Below are 26,876 nucleotides of genomic sequence, written 5' to 3'. Positions count from 1 at the left end.
CCTCAACAGACAGACCTGGGCAGATGGTACACATTTGTGTTGTATCAGCTTTCACAGACAATAATGTGTTTTTCTCACCACGCTGCAGAGCAGAAATGCTGCTCGGGGAACGGTTTAAAAACAGCGTTCCTGTTTGCTGTGAACGGCGTAAGCGTGTGAGCCTGACATGCAACGCTCCGTCAATTAGGGCTGGAAATTATTTCGCTGCCACACAAATTAGCGGCGCTTACGTCAGATGAGATTGAAGGACCCTCTGTGTCTAACAGGATGTCATTGGTACATAAAACACTCCGTCAAGCCAACAGCCAAGCAAAATTACCTCTGATGGACCAAGAGTGTTTTGTCTCTCCCCCGTCCTCTCGCCATAGCAACCATTCACCAAACTCAACAGCCAGAATTAAAACCAACCCTCATTTGACCCTTTTTTCTTTAAGAAAGAGAAATTCATAACATCCAGCTCATTTGTGTGAGAGGATCAGGTCTGAGTGTCAGAGAGGCAGATGTACATGTGTTTTGTGTTGTGAGTGCTCTGTTTGGTTTTAAAGAGGCAGTGGACCACAGCTTGGAAACCCAAACAGTATACGTCATGCAGTCCACTCATTGGGCCTTATGGCATCAGTGCACTAATGTACAGTGCATGCTTTATGTGTGTGTGAACTCGTGAAAGCAGAGTGCTCGCAGGTAAATGTTTGAAGGGGTAATGAAGCTTTGGACAAACGGAACAAAACCAGCCGGTGTTCTCCATCGGCGCCTTGTGATGTTAGTGGGCAAACACTGGAGCCTGTTTTTAAAGGCAAATACGCACATCGTATAATAGCAGCACTTTTATAGGCAATAAATTAAAGGCTCTGATTACTCAACATGGTAGTTTCTGTGGAGGTTTAGAGGTTTCAGTTCTGACCTTAAGGGTAGAATTTGTAACAGCTCATTTTCTTTTCTATAAAACACATGTAGAATTGAAGACAATGCAGTAACTGAACCCAATGTGTCTTTATTAAAGTCCAGCAAAGCCTTAGCATCATAGCCCCTCATAACAAAATACACATTGAGTTTTGCATTATTGTGTCCTAACTGTGATCCATGAGTGCCTGAGGTCAGTGATCATGTCCAGATCTGAACTGCAGAGGGACAGATGGAAACCCAGATACGTTAGCCACAACACTCTCTGAAATAGTGAAAGGATTGTTTTAAAATTAAGTGCTGGGTCATACAAGTAAAGACAGAACATTTTGTTGTGCCTTATGGTGATCTGAAAACTCAAACAGCACTACCAAATGGTTGATTCTTGATCCTTGGGAGGCCCAGTTGTGCAGAACTACAGTCTACTGCAACATATGTCTGCCAAAAAACATAATTATAAGTCAAGTCAAGTTTACTTGATTGTCCCCCGTGGGAGAAATTTGTCTTAGACAAGGCAAGAAACTGAGCTGCACTGCAACACAATAAAAAAGAACACACGCTATTAAAAATACATAATACATGACATAATAATTAAATTAAGGTAAGTTACATAAGAAGAAACTAAAATACACACATTCCCCCATACATGTCACTCATCCCCAATTATCTCCCTTTGCTAGCTGCACCTAGCCGCTCATTAATGAGCCTGACTGAGACGAGAATAAAAGAGAAGAATAGTTCAACCATAATTCCATATTAGCTCCCTCTACCTTTATCCACCTAAAAAAGAAACATACACAAGAGGGGATGTGTGAAAAAATGCCAGTATGGGACTGGCTAATTAAAGGCAACACTTTTGATCTTGATGTTATCCGTCATGTTCCTGCTCCTCACTCTGGCTGGCTGGTTCCTTAGATGAAGACCATTCTCTAATCCAGAGGTAAAGGAACTGGAAGGGATGAAATGTTGAGACTGCGAATAGATGAAACTTTTATTTGCCAGCTAGCTTGCTTGTTTAGCAGTCATTAAAGTTGGCAGTATAGCTGATATAGTGAGTATGTGGTTAAACATGACTTTTATGTATACGTATTATTATCATATATTGATACCGTCCCTCTCCAGTTGTTAATTAAACCCCTATAAACGCACCTTCTATATCAAAATTACATATTTAGAACTTGACCAGGAGTGATGCCAATGTATCAACTTAGATTTTTATTTCCATAGTAAAGTCCATGCACTGGCAAATGAGAGTTAAAAGGGATGAGATTACAAAAAATGTCACTCCTCCTACACTACTATCTCTCTCTCTCTCTCATGTTTTATATACACACTCAGGCCAAACGTTTGGAAGCAACTTTAAGTTTCTGTTCACAACGCCTTTCTTAAAAACCAGCATGAATTCTATGGATTTTGGGATGTATTTACTGCATGATCAGACTTGGCTTTCATTGATATGCACCTTTTTCCTCAATTTACCTTTAAGAATACATTGAAGTTACCAGACAGCTGCTGAATATTAACAAAAGAAAAGAAGGACTTTGTTTTAGGGCTGGGAAGATTTACAAGAGTTACAACTTCCGTGCAAAAGTAAAAAAAAACAATCACAGTTTCTTTATTCACTTTAGCTCTTTGGCTTTTGAGAGTCTGTGTACAAAAATCAAGGACACCCAAATACCTGATAATTATAGAAAAATGTATTCTGATGAGTGACTCTTTATAGAATAATCATGATCTATGATCTTTTTTGTACAAATCTGATCTCGCTTCACCACCAGCCAGTGTAAGGTATATACATACTGTATATATGTGTCCAAATGTACCTGAGACCTGTAGAACTCAGGTGACAACATATTTACATTTGCATAGACACTATTTATTAACACCATGTTAGTGCTGACAAATAAACTACAAACCTCCTTCTAGTACGTCAACACAAGATGTGTAAACTAATAAATATTCCAGCAGTAAACTGACTACTTCATGAAGCTCATCCAGAGAATGCAAGTGTACAAAACAGTAATCAAAGCAAAGGGTAGCTGTTTGGAAGAACCGAAAATATAAAACATTTTTTGACTTGTTTCACACTTTTTTGTTTACTACATAATTCCATCTGTGTTCATTCATAGTTTTGATGCCTTCAGTGAGAATCTACAATGTAAATAGTCATGAAAATAAAGAAAAACCATTAAATGAGAAGGTGTGTCCAAACTGCTGACTGGTAGTTTACATAACATGAGGTGCTGATGTCGTTATGTTGGCATAAGATGTTATGAAGGAAAGATGTGTTGTTAATTTTTCTTTGACATTAGGAATATGGCATTAATAGATAAAAACATGTCATGATCTAATTCTTTGACACTGACTTGACTGACACACGCATTAGCAGCAGTCATTAGAGCAGTCATGTTCTGTCACGGCAGGTTTACTGCTCATTTGTTGTTTTTAATAGAACCAGTAATGTTTTTCTTATCAGTGGAAATGAGCATGTTTCTCAGGAATGAGTTCTTAATTTAATTTACACAACGATGTAAGAAAAGAGCAAACAACCCTCAGTGATGCTACGCTGAAATGAGTCCACCACACAGAATTTATTTTACCACGTTCTCCTTCAACCACAGGACAAACTATGCCTGTCAAAACAAAATAGCCAATGGATGTTGAATAAATATAATCGCAGCAGCCCGTGGATGTATAATGATGCTGTAAAACATGCCTCAGCAACCCTTAGAATGCACAACAGGCCACATTACAGGCTGAGCCATTCTATAACCTCCAGTAATCTCTGGTTGTATGGTTCGACATGCATCAGAGCATCTTCACCCCCTGTAGCTTCACAACGTGACCTACCACCCCTGGTTTGTGCGTTTCATGTAAATATAGTGTGTAATGACACACTGTCAGAGCACAGATGCTATTATGGCCTTCCTACCAAGCAGAGGTCATCTCTCCACCCCGCCCAAAGGAGGGGCAGCCTCACCGCCATGGTTAAAGGCCCTGCTTTCACCCAGACCAAAATGACATACGTGATTTTCTCTTTACATTTTCACCAGGGTTTGTGGTGGAGCACGCTGAGAATCCTATCTGAAACTACACAAGGATTTCACAGATACTTGCTGATTAGTGGAAATGTTTCTGTTTGTTTTTTGGGTTTTTTTTTTGTATCTGGTCAGAATCTTTGCTCAGTTTTGCTGGAATGACAGATGCTGCAAAATGCTATGATAGGTGTCACAGTGGTAAAGCAGTGGGGAGTCCAGCATATCTCTGTGATTATGAGAACCAAGGAGGGAGCGTTTAGTGCAGAGGCATGGATCCATGGCATTCCAGCTTTGAGCCAATCCAGAGAGGCATTTAAATGTGCCCTCCTTTGAACATTCAGATGGTGATGAGCTCTGATCATTTTAACCATGAAATACAACAGTTCAGTTCTAACACAGCCATTACAAATGTATTTGTTCTTTGCAATCTGACGTACAAGCTGCCGACTGGTTTAATTTAGCAGCATGGTGTATTTCTTGGAAACCCAGAAAACATCAGTGATGAGGGTTCTTGTACAGCACACAAAGCCGTTCCCATCGCTTTCACAAACTATTTACAATGTGACATATTGGAAGCAGTTGCTCCAAAAAACAAGTGGAGCTCACTGCTGCACACATCCTGATCTGTAGACCCAAAAAAACACATTTCCAAATAACACAAAGAAATAGCCAAACCTGCAAACTGAGTAATGTTGGGAAGACTTTCCAGATGGCTGTTGAAACCATGGAACGTTCTCTAGTGTGCAGATTTGAATGCATGCATCCCAACAGGACATTTGCGTTATATTCTCCGTCCTGTAAAAAGCTCAGTCAGTGCCACGGGGAGAACAGCACTCAGTTCATTTATTAGTCGCACTTTGAAGTCGATCTCACCTTTCTCCTAAACTCCACTGATGGGTTGAGTTTAGCATTTAAGATGCAAATTAAAAGCAAAGACCTTGAGGCACGGGGCCATCTGGTCCATCTTATGCTTCTGCTGCACAGGTTTCATTAGCAGGACGGTTATTCTTTCCCCACAGGCTGAAGCTGCAGGAGGAAATGACCATACGGCAGGTACTGTACACAGTGAGGGCGAGCAGTGGGTGGCACATCAGAGCATGCCTGCTTCTGTAAAGAGCATGTGGTGAATTAAACAGCACACAGAAAAAATACAACAATAAGGAATAAAAAAGCCCTTTTACCGTCTCACTAAAAAGCACATTCTATTTTTCATGCAGTCAGTGCATACAAGGATGGAAGAAAATGTCAGTACCATATTAACAGGGAATGAAGTGACTCCACATAAACTAAAAGTGTCAGTAGAAGCTGTGAGTTTTTGACCATTAAATTAATCGGCAACTGTTTTGACAGCTTTCCCTTAAAATTGATTTTAGCTATTTATAAAATGAAAAAGTCAGAATTCTCTGATTGAATCTTTTAAAAACATTTCTGGGATTTTTAAAAATATTTTTCATTTTTCTCTACAGCAATACGCTGAATATCTCTGGGATGTGGAGAAAACAGCACATTTGAGGATGTCAGGGTGAACCCTAACTGATTATTCGAGAAAATGACTGACAGATGCAAATATTGTTAGTCGTCGTACTTTTTGGCTTTTAGCTCAGTTTTTAAGCACATTCAAGTGAAACTGTCAACAAAATCTGTGTGTGATTGTTATGTTTTGGTTGGGGGTATTAGTGAACCTCAGATGGCTGTACTATGAAGCAAAATTAAAGGGTCAGCGAGGTATACCGGGTATAAAGTCAGAGTCACAAAGGTGCCTCTCTTTTAGCCTGCTAGATCACCATGGTAACTGATGCTGAACAGCTAACCCGCTCTGGAGGAGGTTCTGTTTAGAGTTTGGGATTTAAATTGGCTGTAAGAAGCGCCAAACCTTTCACCATTTCTTCTCCTGAACATAATCTCTATGACAGATTGTCAGCTGAAGATATGCGTTACATCTGCAAACCTGTTGAGCCATACTTCAGTAAACCCAATGAATGAAGAGAATTTGCATAAATGTTGCAGCTGATAGAACACTGATTAGAAACTTCATTAGTCTATTGGTATTTATCACAGACAACCTTCAATCACTAATATTGATTTCACTCTGATTTTGCCAGAAACTGAAGTGATTTCCAGAGTATCATGGATACCGTGTCTTAATGCATAAACTTTAAAGTTTAAGAGTTCTAACATGCAGCTGCCACATTAAAAACAAGAAAAGCCTTCAGAGAGCGCAGTACTCCGTCAAGGCTGCTCAGTCGTATCATTTCCGACGGATGAAATCTTTAATCACTTTGTGGTCCTCAGCAGTGGATTTGTAGTAGGATCACAATGATACAGAAATCTTTAACAAATCTGTGGATCCAGACTATAAGCCACATCACTGCCAAAATCTAATCACTTGGTCCTTGTGTCATTTCTGAGCTTCCCTGAAAATTTCATCTAAATCTGTTGGTCTGTTTTTGAGTAATGTTGCTAACAGGCTAACAGGCTAACAGACAGACAAACCAACGCAGATCATCACATAACTCCGCTACGTTCCCTGGTGGGGTAGTAACAGGCTGCATTATTAAGAGGACACTAAGTGGTAAAATAACACATCGATTACACATCATTTTCAGCAAATGTTGTCTTTTGCTGCTATACTTGTTTTCATTTTGTGCAGAAGAAAAGTCAGATACTTATGAGGGCATGCACACAGCCTGGAGAAGAACACCTGGGGTAACAAAGAAAGCTGATATCTACTGTTGTGATGCCATTATCTCTGATTGGGGTTTTAGAATTTGTTGAGCCGGCTAATACAAAGAAAGCCTAGCTATGTTGAACTGGCATCAGAGTTCACGGCTCGAACGATGAACTCTAAAAACTCTGGCCTAAATTTCTGTTTATATGTGGTAAATAAGTTTATTATGCAGATTACAGATTTTATTATTTCCCAACAGATTTGATCGAGTCTAAATTCTGAACCAGGTTCACAAGTAATGCATGTCTGATTTAGCTCAAAGTCTGTTGGAAATGATCATAATTCAAAAAGGATGAAACCTGTTGATTTTGGCATCATTCTGAGATCATGACTTTCAATAGTAGAGTGTCTATCCTAACAGGCTCTATAATGACTTCCTGACCTCAAACTTTATATTCATAGTCCAACTAAAATATCACTACACACACACTAGCTGTGAGAGTGGCAAGACTGGCTGTTTTTGTCCTTTTCTATAATAGTTTATCTGTGATTCAGGATATCTGAGAAACACGTGCAGTTGAAGAGGGCAGTGTTCCAACAGTGATCTTCATTAATTCCACAACTCTCCATATCAAAATCTAAAAGATTTACAAGACATTTAACAAGAACAGATACTTTTATTATTGAGGCACTAGTAAAATGGAAATGTCTTAAAAGTTCCCAGCAGTTGTGAACTACAGCCACGGCATAAAATTCTATGACTTTTTCCATAATTTTACATCTTTAAATTAAAGTGCTGCTATAACTGAACTGTTTTTTAGATTTTCCCAACAGAGTAACAGGATGAGCAGCTGGTCGAAAAATGAAATGAATACAACAAAATATCTTAACAAGTTGTAAAATTAATTTGCAAAATATGTTCGACTTCAGCAGAAGACTCATCAAATTAAATGTTCCCATGATCATCGTTAGCATTTTTCTTTGCTTCCAAAACGACTCAGTAAAATCCCAAGAAATTCAAAGCCTTAAACCAAATGTTTTCACCAATTCTGATTATTTTATTTTCCTTAAAAACCGCATATCTATTATGTTAGTATAGTAGAGTTCAGTTCATGTCAAACTAAATAAAGATTGGAGGAGAGTTGGACACATTCAATTAAAAGTAACAGCACATACAGGCACACAGTCACAAATTCAACCAAATACCATTAAACCCTACAGCATCCAACTTTTACTTTGGAGGAAATTAAATTATGAGTGTTATGTTACCAGATGAAGCTAAAGTAGTTTCACCATAGTCACTTTTCCCTTGCAACAGAATGCCGTTCTTTAATCCAGAGATATGGTAACAGTCTTTTAGCTCGAGGACACACAGGGACACGGAGTCCATCTGGATTCTGCTTTCTGATTGGATGGTCAACAAAGTGTCTTTTCCTGGCTGCTCTCCATCGACTGGATGAATGAAGAGGAAAAGGGAGAGAGAGCCTGGAGTTCAGGGTTACCAGAAGTTGGCTCTGGAAAAGGAGACAGGTTCAGTAAGTGAATAACTTGGCTACCAGCAGTGGATGGCAGATGAGGAGGGAAAGTAGAGCTGGATGGAGAGGACCAACAATGAGCATGTGTTGGATTCAATTAGAGATCTAATAAATAGCCCCTTCTCCTTTATAGGCCCAAAATTTTAATGTCAATAAATCAAGATGACACTTGACAACTAAAAAGGAATTATGAAACAGTTTGGCAGGCAGTTCCAGCTCAAAGGATAATTCAACACTTCTGCAAATAATGGAAGACAACAGTCCAGGCCACATTATTAGATGCACAGTACGAGGTTGCACAACTGCATGGGCATATCCACGACATGCACACCCTGTTAACACTTGGCACTAAAATCAGCCTTGGGTGGTCTGATTAGAGGTCGGCACGTCGTAAATGCAGGTGTGAATGCACTGAAAACAGATGCTACGGAATCCTCAAGACTCTCCAGCTTCATGTCAGGAAGCTTTAGCGTCAGGGAGGCATGTCCACGTACTGTAGAGAATACAAATGCAACCCTGACTGCACTCTTGTCCTTGTAGTGATGTACAACATAGGTCCAAATTTAGTTTTTTGGCTTCTCAGAAACATTATTTATAGGGCATTCAAGTTCTGTCCACTGATTCTGGTCGACAAGACAAAGATAGGTGCATAGCTATTACAATTTAACAAGCGTACATCTATAGACACTTTTATTTTTACATGTGCAATACAGGCCACTTGGCCAAATGGACATCTACCTCATAGACAGATGAGGTAGATGTCCACATGTAGATAGGCATGTGTGCACAGCTTTTGCACACATGCCTATCTACCTTTTTTCTTTCCTTATTTATTTCTTTGACTTACAACCAGGACATTAGTACTAACTTTGTGCCACCTCATGAATACGAGTGCTGCCATGACAATTAAGAACCTTGAATCCCTGAATCCTGGCAATGGGGATGCCAGTACAGCATTTCCTAAATGATAAATGAAAATATGTACATCAGTATACACACTACCGTTCAAAGGTTTGGGGTCAATTAGAAATGTCCTTATTTTGGAAAGAACAGCTTTTTTTTCAATGAAGATAACATTAAATGAATGATAAATCCAGTCTAGACATTGTTAATGTGGTAAATGACTATTGTAGCTGGAAACAGCTGATTTTTAATGGAATATCTCCATAGGGGTACAGAGGAACATTTCCAGCAACCATCACTCCTGTGTTCTAATGCTACATTGTGTTAGCTAATGGTGTTGAAAGGCTCATTGATGATTAGAAAATCCTTGTGCAGTTATGTAAAATTCTCTGGGAGACCCCAAACTTTTGAACGGTAGTGTAAGTTTACTGCCGAGTTCAGGGTGTGATATTACCTGTTTACCTGACAGATAAAAAGCCAGGTGAGCTGGTACATGAAATGCATTCTGAGATTCTAACATAAATGGTGAATGTATTAGTCTGTCATGTCTGGACAAGAATAAACTATATGTGTAGTGGAGGGTTATAAATAACAGGGAAATTGGTGTAGGAGGAGAGGCAGTAACTTTTTCTCTAATGATGGTTTTTGTTCTCGATGGCAGGTTGTAGTTAAGTCACCTTTTCATGTCTTTCTAACTACAGCACTGGAATAAATAACGCAGATTACAGGGTAGCTGCTGGCAGGCTTTAATATACACTAAGTGTATGAAAATGACAAAACGTTCCGTAATAATTTGCTTCAAAAGAAGCCGCCGTATCTTTTCTACATGACAGCCTAGCTTCCTGGTACTTCCTACCTGGTTTTAGTAGTTGATCATCTTCTTGATTGCCTCAAAGCACTTCCATTTGTCGGGGATGTAGAAGGGCTCAAAGATGTGAGGGAAGGGGGTGTCGTAACCGCAGACCCTACTGATGGGAGCCTCCAGGTTAAGGAAGCACTCCTCCTGCAAGGAAAAAACAAACAGATGAAGACAAGTACTGTCATTATTGGTTGAAAGACGTCAGCTCTAAAATGTCATTTATTCAGACGTGAAAGCTAAGCTAACATGTTCAGGCAATTCTTGATAGTCTGGAAAACCTATTTGGGTCCTGCATGTCACAAGTTGAATCTCTGAGACTTGGTTGCCTGAGACCACAACATCCCGATAGCGCAGTCCATCACTGTCTTGTTTACATTATACATATACAAATTGATTTGCCATTTTTGAGATCTAAACGCAGGCGCATGCTTGCACGCTATACGTCGATTGTGAGTGATTAGTAAAGATGTCTGTATGCTGCACATCTGGTACATTACTGCATGATGATTGCATTGTAGAGAGACAGACCACGTATTGTTTGGGATATGAAGAAATGAATGGTGGAAACTACGTGTTCAGTAGAGATTTTTCATGAGCTGTGTTCACATCCGCACGCTCCTCTCCATTTTTTTAAATCAAAGCTTTCCATTAAACTGAAATTTGTCAGAGCATGACACATACATGTTTAGTTGTGAACATGCTACAATGACTGCCAATAAGGTTGTATGCCTCCATTAATCAGCTTCATCCATTTCCTCTTCTGTTCCTGAGTTTTACTGGTGAATAATGGCTTTAAAAAAAGTTATAACATAAAAGTTAAAACATTATGATATCACAGTAAAGATGATCATTGACCTTCTGGATCAGTAAATGTTTGAGTCCAAATGAGCATTTGAGAAATTCTCTGACGGATGGACGACCCAAAAACACAACGTCTCTGGTACAGCGGCTTTAAAAAAAATTATTTTACAAAAATCACAGCAACAACATCCTCAAGTGACAGTATGTGTGGTTTGGAGGTGCTTTAAGACAGCTGGGAGGTGGGAGTTACAACTTGAAACTCTTTACTACAGACAGACTGTCATCCAGAGCCACTAGCTTGAGTTAGTATTTTCATCTGGGGGATTTTCCTCCAAACTCAACACGGCAGCTTCAACTATTTACAAAACTACAGACAACTAGTTTAGCTTTCCTCTGTGTTTTGGCACATTATCAAAAGGGGATGTGATACAAAGCAGGACAAGTGTAAAATAGCTATTTTAGAATTTAGAAAAAACTTCACTACCATTATTAAAACTAATTTGTATCACAGAAGCCAAAATGACTCATTAGGGCTCCTCAGAGAAGGCCAGCACTCAGGCAATTTGGCCAGAGTGCAAAACAAGCCATGACTCATGTCTCTATATTGGCCTTTGACCTCTTCCCACGGAGAAAAAGCAGAATGAAGTTGGCCAAAACATTCCAAATGGGACAAACCCCCTGATGAGTTAAATGAACACACTTGGACACATGCACACAGATTTGCAGAAACAGACCTGAAGTACCCTATTTCAGATTAAACTGACCGGAGAACAACTCTAGCAACCGAAGCAAAAACACAACAGTTAACTGCCTTGATGTTGCACGCCTTCTCTGATACTGAACATTCTGAAGTGTCTTCTGTGACGCTGACAGCATCACAAATTCAGCCATCCATGTAATCTCACATTATGAACCCACCAACTGGCTGCCATGAAGCAATCTGACATTTGGCAGGGTAAAACTTGCATGTTTCACACTATGTTTTTCATTTCTTATAAAACATCTGGCAGAGTCCAGGGGAATGTCAGACTTGATGAGGAGCCCTTTTGTGCTTTGGTGCTTTTACAGCCTATAAAAAAAATACAACACAACAAGAGAAACAGAAAGACAGAAAGAAAATTGTAGCAGAGGCTTACGGCTCTGTGTGCTGACATGCTATACAGGGAGACTTCCAGCATGATCATCAGATTGCCAAATAGGAAGACAAATACAGAAATCAAGATTGGATGTAAGATTCCGTCTATTTAACAGATGAACACTGAAAACATCAAACCTGTAAATCTAAGCTAGAGACTACAGGGGAACACTGCAACATCAATGGATAAAAGACGTGGCCGTGTGGGAAGACTGCGGAGGTAAAGTATGACTTCAGATGGGATCGCCAGCTTTGACATAATCCAAACTACCGCCTTCTTCTTTCATCAACAAGGGATCGTCAATGGAAGTGAACCAATTTACTGCCAAAAAACATGTCAAAGATGGGTTAAAGACCTGGCAAATAAAAAAATTTTCAAGTTCTATATCTGTCTTTACTGTTGTGTCAGAGATACACTTAATCCTATGTGATTCAGAAACAGCTAACTAACTAATATCTAATCTAACAACACAAGTGATGGAGCTGTGGGCTGCTACATATTGCAGAGAGACTTGTGTGCTTTCTAAGTCCCCCACACTTTTTAGTGATCCAGCAAAATCCCTGAATGATTTGATAAAATCCCTCTTGGAACAAAACTCTTGCAGCATGTTCTGCTTTTCTCTGAAATATGTCACATTACAAAAGCCAATGTTTTAATCTTAAATTTTAAATGCTGACTCACCCAGGCCTGGCATTTAATAGTGTCAACTGTGGGGGCAAATCTAATGTTGGTGGAGACGGCAGCTAAGTCAGGATCTGCTTTGGGCTTCAGCCTAACACTAAACAGTGTTCAGTGAGGGAGGCGATAGGATTACTGCTTTTAATTCACAGTTTAAACTGCAATGACCAGCTGACCAGCTCAAATTAAAGTCCACCAGTGCAACATGTGGGTTGTGTTCATGTGAGTTTAAACTTGGTGATAGCCATGAAGGGACCATCTATCTGCAGTAAAACCAGTAAAGATAATCAGTGCTCCAGTAAACAAAGTCAGGTAAGGCCTACCCAGTGAGCATAAGGTCTCTGATTTTGGTGCCAGATAGAATAAACTCAGAACCCAAGGTGAGTTCCACCTGATTTACTGTGTAAGGATTTATGTTGCTGGCGCTGTTTTGTGCCTGGTAGCTGGACCCAGTGCCTCACAACTGGCATTTTGCTCCACCCAGCTAATTAACTGTGATTAGCTTTAATGAATGTACACTGAATGGAGACAACTAGTTTAACAAACCCTCCTTCCCTCTTCACTGCTCTGTTTTCCCCTTCCGTGATAACTTCAGAACAACCTGACACCGATTCTCTCCAACAGGTTGTGGCAGATCCTGACAACAGCCACTGTACTACGGTGATATGAAACGATAATCTTGGCATTTTCCACTTCTCTTCCCTTTAAGTTTGCTTAAGCACATTACTTTCACGTGCTGACACGTCCATGACCGTAGGGTCTATGGAGGGTATTCAAACCGAGCTGTGTATTAAAAGTGCATGTAAGTAGACAGGAAAAGCCTCTGATTCTGAATTGTGAAAACCTGATTCTTTGAAAATGTAAAGCTTTCACTGAACAGTGGTTCTACATATGCCAGAGACTGCAGGCATGTTCTGTTTCTCATGTAGCCTCGAGAAAGCAATACTATGAGACAGTTTTCTTCAGGTTATCATGTCTTCAGAAGTAGCTATTAATTAAGAGTTGGTCTTCAGTCTTGTTTTGAAGATTATTTTCACATCATCAATTAATGCCATAGCTGTCAAACAGCTAACAAAGTTAACTGTTGTTTTCTTGGCCAAAGTTAAGGCTCATTTTTTGGAAAGAAACTTTGTCAAATAGATTGTTAGCATTGAACAGGAGCGAACTTGAACAGACTTAGCCTAGAGCAAAGCTCTTGCAGTCAAAAGAAGATTTTGTCTTGTCACGGCTTTTCCATAAATTTGCTTCTGTGCAGACTTGACAGAAAAGCGCTGCTTTTCTACTGTATTCTTGTGACATTTGTACTTTTAACGATAAGCAGTAAATGAGACTTTATTCGAGGTATTTATGAAATAGTGGATTTCTGCAGGAGACTCTACCAGGGGAAAAAAAAACTTTCCCCAACAAAATAATAGAACACCATCATCTTTTTTTATCACGGTGTATTAGTGGAAGTGGTCGAGATCCCAACCTCAAGACCTATTCTCTGTCCGACTACAGACAACCGGTCAGACAGTACCAGGGAGTTTGCCCTTTTGTCTGGATCAGATCTGTAATCTCCTCTAAATACATTTACTGGAAGTGGGAGAAAAGTACAGTAGTCTGAGTGCCTGCCACCACAGCTGGACAAGGGATGACCACACAACTCAGATTTCATTCAAATCAGTGTTTATCTTTTGGGAAGTGCATCATTATATGTAATATACTTAAATGTCAGAATAAAAACATGTCAACATGGCAATACCAAAAAGCTTGTGTCCAGCAGCGGCGCAGGATGCAAAAATACTTTTAGTTTAAAATCGCAGTGATGATATTGTGTCTCCTGTCACACAAAAAAACAGAGATTGTCTGAAACACCCGCAGATTAGAGGTTATAGTCAGACAAGGGCAGGAAAGTGCCAATATTACATGCTTTATCAGCTCAGACTAAGGCCAACCCAGTTCAAGTTCAATAGAGCACTGGCCTTGACTGGTGTTGGTTTGAAGACTCTCTCTGATTGTTGGTTTAAGCCCTAAAATCTGATGTTGTGAAGTTCCTTCTTGCCTCAAAATGGCACAGATGTAACGACATCATTGCTTCCTATAGAACGTGCAGATCTACAGTTGTGGTCAAAAGTTTACATACACTTGTAAAGAACATAATGTCATGGCTCTCTTGAGTTTCCAGTTATTTCTACAACTCTGATTTTTCTCTGATAGAGTGATTGGAACAGATACTTCTTTGTCACAAAAAACATTCATGAAGTTTGGTTCTTTTATGACTTTATTATGGGTTAACAGAAAAAGTGACCAAATCTGCTGGGTCAAAAATATACATACAGCAATGCTAATATTTGGTTACATGTCCCTTGGCCATTTTCACTTCAATTAGGCGCTTTTGGTAGCTATCCATAAGCTTCTGCCAAGCTTCTGGTTGAATCTTTGACCACTCCTCTTGACAGAATTGGTGCAGTTCAGTTAAATTTGTTGGCTTTCTGACATGGACTTGTTTCTTCAGCATTGTCCACATGTTCTCAATGGGGTTTAAATCAGGACTTTGGGAAGGCCATTCTAAAACCTTAATTCTGGCCTGTTTTAGCCATTCCATTACCACTTTTGATGTGTGTTTGGTGTCACTGTCCTGTTGGAACACCCAACTGCGCCCAAGACCTAACCTTCGGGCTGATGATTTTAGGTTATCTTGAAAAATTTGAAGGTAATCCTCCTTCTTCATTATCCCATTTACTCTCTGTAAAGCACCAGTTCCATTGGCATCAAAACACCCCCACAGCATAATACTACCACCACCGTGCTTGACAGTAGGCATGGTGTTCTTGGGGTTTAAGGCCTCACCTTTTCTCCTCCAAACATATTGCTGGGCTTTGTGGCCAAACAGCTCGATTTTTGTTTCTTCTGACCACAGAACTTTCCTCCAGAAGGTCTTATCTTTGTCCAGGTGATCAGCAGCAAACTTCAGTCGAGCCTTAAGGTGCCGCTTTTGGAGCAAGGGCTTCCTTCTTGCACGGCAGCCTCTCAGTCCATGGCGATGCAAAACACACTTGACTGTAGACACTGACACCTGTGTTCCAGCAGCTTCTAATTCTTGGCAGATCTGCTTATTGGTAGTTCTCGGTTGACTCTTCACCCTCCTGACCAGTTTTCTCTCAGCAGCAGGTGATAGCTTGCATTTTCTTCCTGATCGTGGCAGTGACAAAACAGTGCCATGCACTTCATACTTACAAACAATTGTTTGCACTGTTGCTCTTGGGGCCTGTAGCTGCTTTGAAATGGCTCCAAGTAACTTTCCTGACTTGTTCAAGTCAATGATTTGTTTTTTCAGATCCGTGCTGAGCTCCTTTGACTTTCCCATTGTAGCGTTTGTGGGCGTTTGTATCCAATGAGCCCTATTTAAATGGCCTCAGAGAAGTCACCAGCTGTAGTCACTCATAATCACTCACAAGAAGTTAAGAGGCCATGCTATGAAGCTCATTTCATTGACACAACTTTCTAAGTCACCAAAACTGCTAATTCATGTTGCTGTATGTATATTTTTGATCCAGCAGATTTGGTCACTTTTTCTGATAACCCATAATAAAGTCATAAAAGAACCAAACTTCATGAATGTTTTTTGTGACTAAAGTATTTGTTTCAATCACTCTATCAGAGAAAAATCTGTTGTAGAAATAACTGGAAACTCAAGAGAGCCATGACATTATGTTCTCTACAAGTGTATGTAAACTTTTGACCACAACTGTATGAACTACACTTACTTGATTGCTGAAGCTGGCACTCACCAGCTCACCGAAAACTCAGCTAAACACCGGAAAACTACTCTAGGAACGTTCAACCTAGAAATCTATTCTGAAAAAGACACGGAAAGCTCCATCTCAGATGTTAACAGAATGTGGCTCCTTAGGATTGTTACATGAAATCTTTGGAAGTCTGATTCCACGTTTCTGAGACTGTCATCAGCACAACATTGAAACCACTGACATGTTGACAAGACAAAAAAATATTTAAAAGATTTTCATCAAAGGGTGCTTTTTAAAACACTCTTTACTTGTATCCTGTAATGTGTAGTTTTTGTGGATGGTCAGCTAATATTTCTATTGTTATCTTTATCATCATGCTACAATGAAAACTACAAAATATAGCGGTAATTACAGAATGTACCATATTTACAATGAATCATGAAAAAAGCCAACCCTGTACAGTATCAAAAAAGTGGATCTGAGTGCTTTGTCATCATTGTGTAGAGCCATCAAGGGCTGCTAGTAAGGTTAGTCTTTTATTTTGTTTCTAATTCCGATGCACTTCAGGTGATCTCTGCATTTCAGTGTCAGCACGTCAAAACACTTGAAATGAGTGAAAAATGACTTTGAACTTAACAGATGAAAGGTTGTCAACTTGTATAAGTCACTCTAGGCTCGGGTGTAGGCTATCTGATGGGAACAAAAAAACAAAAAAACTCCGGGGGAGTCCTGCTGTGTCTGGCACTGGGATATTGGCAGTAGATCCTTTAGGCTCTGTTAGTTGTGGGTTTGGGTTCTCACAGATTGGGCTTGTTCTAGTGCATCCTGCCAATGCTTGATCAGGTTGAGATCTGAGGAATTTGGAGGTTGAGTCAATGCCTTGGGCTCTTCGTGATGTTTCTCAAGCCATTACTGAGCTGTCCAAAGCATGCAGTATTTTAAAGAAGCCTCCTTGTGTAAACACTGACTTTTAAAGGCCAGTTAGTGTATCCCCTGATGGAACAAGACATGTTGGGGGGCTACAGTGACTTTTACAGTGGGGCACAATGCCCCTGGCAAAATCTGCTTCTCATTCAGACAAGCCTGACAGGCAACCAGTAGTCTGATTCTGATTCAGAAGGCATTTGTGGAGGCCTTGATCTTCAGCTAACACCAACTGGGCCAGAGTGGTAGTCTTTCAACCAAGTCCCATTACAGTACCACAACTTAGTAGGACGTCCAGGGCTGGTTGTCGGAATCTGTTTGCTCACATTACACAAGTACAGTGGAAAGCCCTACCAGTGAAACTATGTGCAAGCAATCTAACCCCACAAATAACTCTGGGATCCTCTTAGTCACAGTGTTCAATACATGGTGGTATGTGGTTGTGTGGAGAATAAGCTGTGTAAAAAATGATCTGAGAAATCAAAACCTTAGTATTGTTTTTAATATTGTACATTGTTGATGGTATATGCACTTCTTTCTAATTGCTTAAAGCAGGCAATGTTCATGTAATATATGGTGCTCGCAATTCCACAGCATTTTATTGATTGTTTGACAACCAACGGGAGAAAAATGTGTTTTTCTTTCAAACCGAGTGATCAGCCAAAGTATGCAGTGTTTGGAATCTGAATCTACTTTTGTCACATCTGTAGTGGTTTGTAAAGTTCAAACAAGGAGGGTGATTCACCATTTCTCTCTGTGCCTCCTTGAGGTCCACAAAAGCATTGTCTTCAGCCACATCTCTCTCTGCCCTGCTCTGTTTTATCCAGTCATCAGTTAAACACTCAGAAAAGGGCCAGCCAGTGACACATTATTAAGTCACGAGGGTTGTAGCCGCAGCCTGATAAAGGAAACTTACTGAACTCTACCGTTCCTAGTTCTCAATACAAAAGAGAAAATCAAACCCTTAAATGGATCTTTCTGTAACAATCCAGAAGTCTGAGGAACAGTATTAGAAGTGAGTAGATCCATGTACAATATCACCTAAATGTTGCTAGCAATAACTGGATTACTTTTAGGTTGAACAGAAGTGTATTCATTCATAAGTGAAACTAAAAACCAACAGTTTAAATTTATTAGATGTGAAATAAGGCCCCGCATAAAAACTTGATGCAACAAAAGTTAGTCTCATTACTGAGATTGAGGTCGTTCTTTGCCGGTTGGTTTGTGTTGCTCTACCTTTCTCTTTAAAATTAACCACAAATATTATTGGGTTCAAGTCACTGGGTTCTATGTGGCGCTATAATGCAGACATGCAAATAGAAACAGCCCATAGGTCCACAATTGCAAAAGTTCTGCTGTTCACAGGTGTTCTAGTGTTCGCTCACAAACTGTTGCAGGCTGTGACTGCAGTTAGTTTGAACTCACAGCGTTTACAATTGATTCCATTGGTGACAATTTAATTTTGAAGGAAAAACAATCAAAAAGCCATAAAATCCTCTTAGACCACTTCAGCAGCACAATCCAATCGCATATGTCCATCCATGTACTTGGTATATACCAACATTTGGGTTTTTGCCAAAATGTATCCAAATACACAACTTCTTTCAGAGTTTTGACTCTGGACCCTTCGGCAAAATACAAGTAAGTTTTGGTTCAAAGTTCACTTGGGAAAGGTGGTGTGAGATGACCAGGCAGGTTCGAGCATCTGTTGGCACAAAGCAAAGCTTTACATGCTGTTGGTTTATTATGCTGTCGAGCCATGTGATCCTAACAGGCTGAAATCTGTAAAGTGTTAATGGATCTAAGCGCATCTTTTAAGAGGAACGGCTTATTGGCCATTATAGGCTACTGTGGGCCAGCATGCCATTTATTTTGTAGAAAGCCTTTCTGTATGTCTTAAATAAGTCTATCACTTTCTCTTTGAAGACAGAATATCTATAATATAATGCAGATTTTAACAGTGTGATGGAGGCCTGTACGTCAAGCTGCATCCTGTTAAAGCGCCACACTCAACCATTCTAAAGGTTTCTTTCCAGCAAGAACATCCAAAACGCCTGAGGCCATGAAAACTGCACATCAATGCAATCAGTAAAATCAGCAACAACTTACATCACCCGTACACAATGTGAAAACATGGAAACATGGAAATGAAGGGGATGACTCACTGCCCATTTAAGCCCTTACAGACAGGGGAGGAAAGGAACATCTGACTGACAGTAAAAGAGGAGAGGATCGATTCATTGGTTTAACAGCTCCATCTTATGCATATATTACCAAGGAAACTGCTCCAGGTCACACACGCAGTGTCATGCATACAGTTGGTCATATGACTTTTGAAGAGATGGCCATAAGCAAGACTTGTTACTGCTGAGACACACACTGCTCATTGAGAGGAGAGTGGTACTCACGGCTACAGTGAGAGCCTTACAGGGAGAAAACCCACATACTGAAGATAATTACCTCACCACACATAAGTAGATGCAACTAGAGTGATGGGAAGAGGAGGACTTTACATTTAGTCATGCATCGCACTTAGCTCTGAATTTGTTGTCAGCTGTCTCTGACGTGTCCTGGTTACAGTGTCCAGGTCTTTAGCATCGCCAACAGTAAGTAACATTTCTAAATCTAATATGACCCACTGTAGCCATAATCTTATATGAGCAGCATAAACTTACAAAATTACTTCTGTGTAGCTGTGTAGGTTTCCTATGTTTAAGAGGCTTTGAACAAGATCACTACTACTTTATAGAAAAGCTGAGCAGTTTGCATGTCAGTGCAGCGTTTCCTCTAGGATTTTTTTCAGCAGCGGCGGCAGGCTCTACGGGAGCTGTGGTAGCGTAAATAAATGACATTTGACTGCAGATTTTACTTGTACAACCTATTTATTGAATGCCCATTTGAAAATGTTTTTTAAAGGCTGAATGTATTAAAAGAAATAAAAATTTTAGCAGCAGTTTTAGCAGGTACATCAAGATGTAGATATTAGCCTAATGTTATCAATAGTCTACTCACATTAGCGACACTGAGTTAGCACCGTGCCCAGTTAACTGAAGCTACTGATATGTTATGTAAAGTTAGCTGAACATCAATATTTTGCGAATGTCTATTTGACTTGTAAAATCTATTATGAGTTATCTTAAGCTAATAACTTTTCTCTGATATGTCGCTGACTTATTTTCCAAGACGACACTCCTCTGCCTATCTGACCTGCTGTCTGGGTGCTTGACGTGACGTCACTTTCAAGGCCGCGCTCTCACGAGTAATTAACGTCGTATTAACCCGACATATCAAAGAGTAGATACTGAGCAGGATAGTTATCTGTAGTTTACCTTAGTACTCGTGAGTATCTGACACAGTGCAGAACTCTGCTGTGAAGGTGGAGACATGCAGCAGTGGTGTATTTGAGACAATAACAAAAAATAAAGAAATTTGAAGGAGTGGCGGCTACAATTTAGGAATGGCGGGCTGCCGCTCCTAAATGAATGTAGAGGAAACACTGCAGTGGTATTTTACATGTCTATGGAAAAACTTAGCAATGTCAAAAACAATGAAGCTAGTGTTACTGGGTTTTGTTGATACTGCTAGTACCTCTCTTCTCTTTATGATGATGTTCCAAACTTTGGAACTGCAGGGGCCATAATGATATGGTCGAAAAAATATGTCTGCAAGTTCTGTTTGGGCTAAATATTTAGCCTAGATTTGCTTATTTTTTGGGAAATTTGCACCATCAAAAGGAATTCAAATCAAATAATTTCTGATACTGAAGAAATGTTCTAAATGTGATGATTGAGGCAAGATCTGAAGCCTTAACGAGTGTCTTCTTTCTATGATTCCTAAGTGAGAGTCACATCATCAGAACATTCAAGTTATACTGAATCTAATAGTTACTACATCATGTCTCATGAAAAAGGGTCCATTTTTGAGTTCCGTCTGGGTACTAGCTAACTACACAAACACAGCTGACACATGCTTATGACCTATGGGAGGCATCCCCGACAAATGGAATACCACGGCTCTGGGGCTTTTAGAAAGATGCTGTGTGAGCTTCATTACAATGAGTGAATTTCTCTCCATTGCAAATGACCGAGATCAGTGCCTTTGGGAACTAAGTCCTACTCCTGGATGAAGATCCCATTTGAACCCCTCAAACACAGTATGTCAACATGGACATACACATGAACACACACACGGATGACACACACTCACCTGTACTGTAGAGCTGATTTCAGCAGCAAAGCCTCCTGTTATCGGGGCCTCGTGACTGATGAGCAAACGACCAGTTTTCACCACCGACTGAAAAACAAAGAGAGAGAGAAATAAATGAGCAGTAGATCTTTAAACTTGTATAAACTCTATAATAATCACAACCACACTACAGTCAGATGAGTGGAATTCTGAATTATACTATCTAAATATACAACATTTTATCATCTCATTCTATCTTGGGTGCTATACGGAAGTCCAACTCTCTCAGAGACTGTGATAATTACATTTAACAGTTGCTGGTTGATGGAAAAAGCAACAAAGATTTTATATACATGCAAACAACTTCCTCTAATCCAAGAAGGCTGCAGAATACATTTTATACTTGTACACAAAGGCCTGTGTGTTTGTGTGTATTCTGAATGTTTGAGATACTGTGTAGAGGTGAGAGCCTAACTACTGGAGGTGCCACTCTTGAGACTGAATGTGGGCCAGGAGACGGGTGTTCCCAAGCAAGAGTGGTTCACATACTGCCTGCTGTGGTATGCTATATCTGCTTACTTTCCTCAGGGTGCATGTGTGTCTGGCTATGTTGCAGTGTGTAGGGGGTGTGTGTGTGTGTGTGTGTGTATGTGTGTGTGTGTGTGTGTGTGTGTGTGTGTGTGTGTGTGTGTGTGTGTGTGTGTGTGTGTGTGTGTGAGTGAGTGCATAAAATGGATATGACAACAGTATGAGGGCTGATTTAGGCTGGTACACAGGGCCAACGGGACAATCATGGACATTAGAGGTCTAAGCCTCCCAGGCATTTGCAGTTGGGTTTTCTGTAACCTGACATTACTGCAGAAGGATGCCTCTGCTCCACCCGTTATCTACCACAGCATAAAACCAATACTATACTATAATCTCATCCGTTTGCCACCGGTCCAGACCAAAGCTATGTCTGTTTTCTGCCACTTCAGCAAACTTTTTCTCTCCTCTATCCAGTTGTAGTTGTGTTGATAAATTAGGCAAACACCTCTGACACTCTTTACCATTTACCTACTGCACTACTTTGGGATTCAGTATTTAAAAGAAATGTGTAAAGCCTAGTCTGTGAGTGGACTCTCTGGGCCATGTTTAAGAACGTGCATGCATTTTCCACTGCACAATGCACTCTTCATTTAAGCACAGCTGGGTGAACATCACATACCTCTCCACCCCTCAGAGCCACAAACCAAACCAAACTGCCATAACCTGCTGAAAATAAGCATCACATGTGCACATGGCACACACACACAGATGGGCATTCTAGGGCTTCATGCTAATGCTAAACAGGCAAGTGTTTACATTGCTGAGGTCCAGGGTTCGGCTGTGAAGCACTAAATATCTGTGGTCACTATCATTCACGAGCCCTAAAGGCTAAATGAGTCAGCACTATGTCACTAATGAAAACATGCTTTAGGACACACTGGAAACATTGTGCTGTAAGGTGATCTATACAGAAGAATGCAAAGATTAGTGTAGGAAATTTAAATTCAATGCTGAGGTCAGTTTACTGAGGCTGCATATTCAGGAATCCTTAACTGGTTGAGGTAAATGAGTTCAGTGCACAAATATTGCAGATTATATGACACTGTCTTCAGGAATGTGGAAGTTAATAACAACACAACAACAACTGCTGGCAATCTGCATAGTGAGGAGGAATCAAGCGAGGGGCTGAGAGTTGGGCGATGTCTCCATATGACATGCTGCTGTTAGGTCTGCGATGACTCATACAGGTCTGGTGAATAAACACAGCAGCTTCCCGATCTTCTACCCCGCCCCGATGCTAACCCCATTCCTCGTCTTACGCAAACACATACACAAAGACTGTGTGGACATAACTTTCAATTTACACTGTGACACCAGCATCACCCTGATCTCCCTGTTGGTCATCTCCCTGAGGGGACACCCATCATAGCACTCGCTGCATCAGGACTGCATTCTTCAGATGCTTTTCACACAAAAGGAGCCTGCCACTGTTTTTACAATATCGTGGGATAGAATTTCAGACACTGGGGGCTGGGGGAAACTCGTGACCCATTTAATAGACTTGTACCAAATCCATGCAGCTTAAACACAAGTGACAGTTACTGGCAAAGCGTTCACTAACTGGCATGGGCTAACTTAGTTCAGACTATTCTAAAAGTAGTCTTGCATGCCAGTGCATAATATGACAATATATTTGAAAAATGGTAAAATGCAGTAATGTCTGGAACAGCAAAGTGGCAGCGGGTGCTCTGGTACAGCAGGTAATGTAGTTTATATGATGAGTTGAAATCACTCCACTTCAGTCACCCAAGAAAAAAAAAAAGCTGCACCACTACAATAAAACAATGTGCCTCAGCTGAATGCATTTAACACTGCCTGATTAACTTTGGGTACATTTTAATGTAACAACTGCCTGTGCTGGACGTCTATTATATCTAGGTTCCAGATGGTTCCGATTTCTTTTGATATGGTTGCGCTAGATAGAACCTCCACCTTCTTTTATTTCTGAATACGGAAAGTCTGCATAAAATGTCATAATGGATTTGATACAGATTTAAATTCAGACCAACACAGAGAATCAACCAGCTGACCCACAGACCAGCACTGCCATCCACTCAACAGCATAAAATTCATGTGAAAGATAAAAAACAAGCAATTTACATTCTTGTTTGGATTCACATTTCTTTCTCTGCTTCAACATGCCATATCGTCCACACAGAGGGGAAAATGTAAACGCTTCTGTTGTCACATTCCAACCTATCCATGGCCAGTCTTGCACCTCAGCTGTCAAACTCATTCAACTCACCTCACCGCCTGAGGTTCAATTACACACAATTTCAAGAGACATTAAAAAAGACACACGCAGTTACAGTCATTTTTACATCTCCGACAGGACACTGTGACAGCACTCCAGCTTCAACATAGTAATTGTGGCTGTAGCCTTTAACCCGGTTGCTTCCGGTTGCTGGACGGGTTTTCAGGAGACAGAACCATCCACTCTCATCATGCGGTTTAACCTTTTTCTCTAAAGTCATCCAGTCCTCTTATTTGCCCATGACAGCCACCTTTCATGTCGTTAAAACTGGGACTCGTAACGGGGGCAAAGCTGCTACATTTAAGACAGCGGTGGAGCCAGAGGAAGTGCATTGGACACTGTAAGAAGATGATCAGTTAGATGCATCCAAGGGAAGAAATTATATGCCTTCAGTGAGGAAAGGATGGTTAAACAAACCATGAATCTTTCAACATAACCTCAGGAAGAAATGCTGGCAGGGGGACCTCTTTGTTACGGTTACACCATGGACATGTGCCTGATGAGTTTATTACCAAGTGGCTCATGTCCTCTGAATCAAAGAGCATTGTCTTAGTAAAATAAGAGCACTTTCATAGTGACCTGTGCACCAGTACTAAGGTAGAGAATGACAGAGAAAAATGGTAGAAAATCTGGAAAGAAACACCAGGGAAGGCAAACACATTAGGGGAGTAAAGAATGGGGAAAGAATCTGTGTGAAGCTGAACAGGTCCTTAATGCGGGTTTGGCTTGGAACAGATCTCGCTCTGCTGGTGACGCTGAGCACTTTTAAAAACCATTCAAAGTCAAAGGTAATTTCAAATGTGAAACAACAGGTTTGGGGTAATAACAGATGAAAAATGAAGACAAGAGAAGCACTCAGAGAGTGCAGTACTCTGCCAAGGCTACTCACTTGTTGCATCATTTCTGATGGATAAGTCCAGATAAATCCTCAGCAGTGGATTTGTAGTAGGATCACAATCATGTGATCATCAGCAGGCAGCTGATGTAGTGTTCACTTGTTGTCATGGTTACAGTGACGGCGTGCCGCTATCTCGCAATGATACAGAAATCTTTAACAAATCTGTGGATCCAGACTATAAGCCGCATCACTGCAAAAATCTAATCACTTGGTCCTTGTGTCAGAGCTTCCCTGAAAATTTCATCTAAATCTGTCGGTCCATTTTAGAGTAATGTTGCTAACAGACAGACAGACAGATGGACAAACTTATGTCGATCGTCACATAACTCCTCTGCGTTCCTTCACGGAGTAATAAATGTAAATACTAGAATTGAGAATCTGATCAGGAAAGAGAACGAATAAGAAGTAGTAGTAATAGAAATAGTTTTGTGCAAATCCAACAAATAGGAAATCCTTCAGGTGTTACAATACAAAAATCCTATTTTTGTCACTTTTTTCATATTTCTATCTGCTCTATATTTTATCTGCTTTACTGCACAATATTCTTGGACTGAGTCAAGCATCAAATTTGACTCTTTCTTAATCCTGTCTAGCTTCTGAGAAAAACCAGTATCTCTTAAAATGTCAAGCTAAAAATGAGTAAACTTGTCATTTACTAAAAGAATCTTATGAGATGATAATTACTAAAGGATACACACACGGAGCTGTGCTTGATTTAAGTGTCCAGTAGGACGCTGTGGCATCACCACTGACACCAGTTTCATCTCAGAGGAGGGTGGACATTTGCCAGCAAAGATTGGGCAGATCAACTTCTTATGCCTCACAGCACCTGACTATGTTAAAAAAATGAATTTGGTAATTGGGTTAAAGATTCCACTTAGTAAGAAAATACAGTGACTGGTGACCCTTTTCAAGCCAGAGTTTCACTTTTGCAAGATGGGAGTTGGACACATCCTGCTCCCTGCCTTGACTCTGGCTCCCAGTCAAGTCGAGGGCTCCTGGTTGGTGGCGGCTGGTGGTAGTTGGGCTGGGCAACAGTTCTGGTGGCTACAGCTTTACTACTCATTGTGCTGCAGGGCTGTTATTTGATGCCGGAGTCGTTCCGCTGGCTGCACGGGAAATGTCATGTTTACTGTCATTCCCATACACACCCAAACCTAATGAGCAGCATGGAGCTCGTCCTCAGCATTTTCCCTATCCACACTACTTGGATCCGTCTCTTCCTGCATCAGACTCCTTCCTGACTCCGCTGTTCCTCCTGCGGTCCGTCTCATCTTCGTCACCCATTTTTGCTCTTGACTCCTCCCACCATCCATCCCTGAAACCATCCATTTGTCCCACTCCGTATTCATGAAGTCTGTTTGCTCAGTCACAGCGCTCTCCCCACTATGCGGCCTCACCGCTCGGAGGCTGGCGGCCAATGACCTGGCATGGCCTCAGAGAGCAAGGTCAGTTCTGTCACTCTCCCATGGCATATAAACTCACTCACACACACTGGATGATGGAGGGGCCCCACAAAGGCATGTGAACACACTCACCACACAGCCGCATGTGCATGTGGATAAACTGTGTGCAAGGACACATGCAGACACACACTGCTTTTCAAATGCTGCTAGTTCAGGATTGATTGATTTGAATCTTCTGACAAAATATCTACAAAGGCAGTGACATATGAATATACAGTATGTAGTTATCTGAGAGCACTGAGTCATTCTAAAGGGACAGTGTACAGACAGAAGTGAATAAAAACAGTACATACTTAAACTAAACTGGGATGC

General features: G+C 40.6%; 1 protein-coding gene across 2 annotated transcripts in view; it reads right to left on the bottom strand.

Annotated features, from left to right (window-relative positions):
- Nucleotides 1-26,876, bottom strand: part of bckdhb (branched chain keto acid dehydrogenase E1 subunit beta) — a 92,520-nt gene that overhangs the window by 31,029 nt on the left and 34,615 nt on the right. The window contains exons 9-11 of one of the 2 annotated variants that reach the window (XM_023267381.3): nucleotides 21,380-21,466; nucleotides 9,901-10,047; nucleotides 7,642-8,120 (exon numbers count right to left, since the gene is read on the bottom strand). In XM_023267381.3, coding sequence (XP_023123149.2) covers nucleotides 9,907-10,047; nucleotides 21,380-21,466 — 228 coding nt within the window. In that variant the 3' untranslated portion in view covers nucleotides 7,642-8,120; nucleotides 9,901-9,906. Of the gene's footprint in view, nucleotides 1-7,641; nucleotides 8,121-9,900; nucleotides 10,048-21,379; nucleotides 21,467-26,876 lie in introns of those variants that run through there. The other variant, XM_035946873.2, reaches the window with a different exon arrangement.

This window comes from Amphiprion ocellaris, chromosome 9 (genome assembly GCF_022539595.1).
Source record: "Amphiprion ocellaris isolate individual 3 ecotype Okinawa chromosome 9, ASM2253959v1, whole genome shotgun sequence".
Taxonomy (NCBI): Eukaryota; Metazoa; Chordata; class Actinopteri; family Pomacentridae; genus Amphiprion; species Amphiprion ocellaris.
Note: the sequence above shows the minus strand (reverse complement) of the source record. Positions and strands in the feature narration are given on the sequence as shown.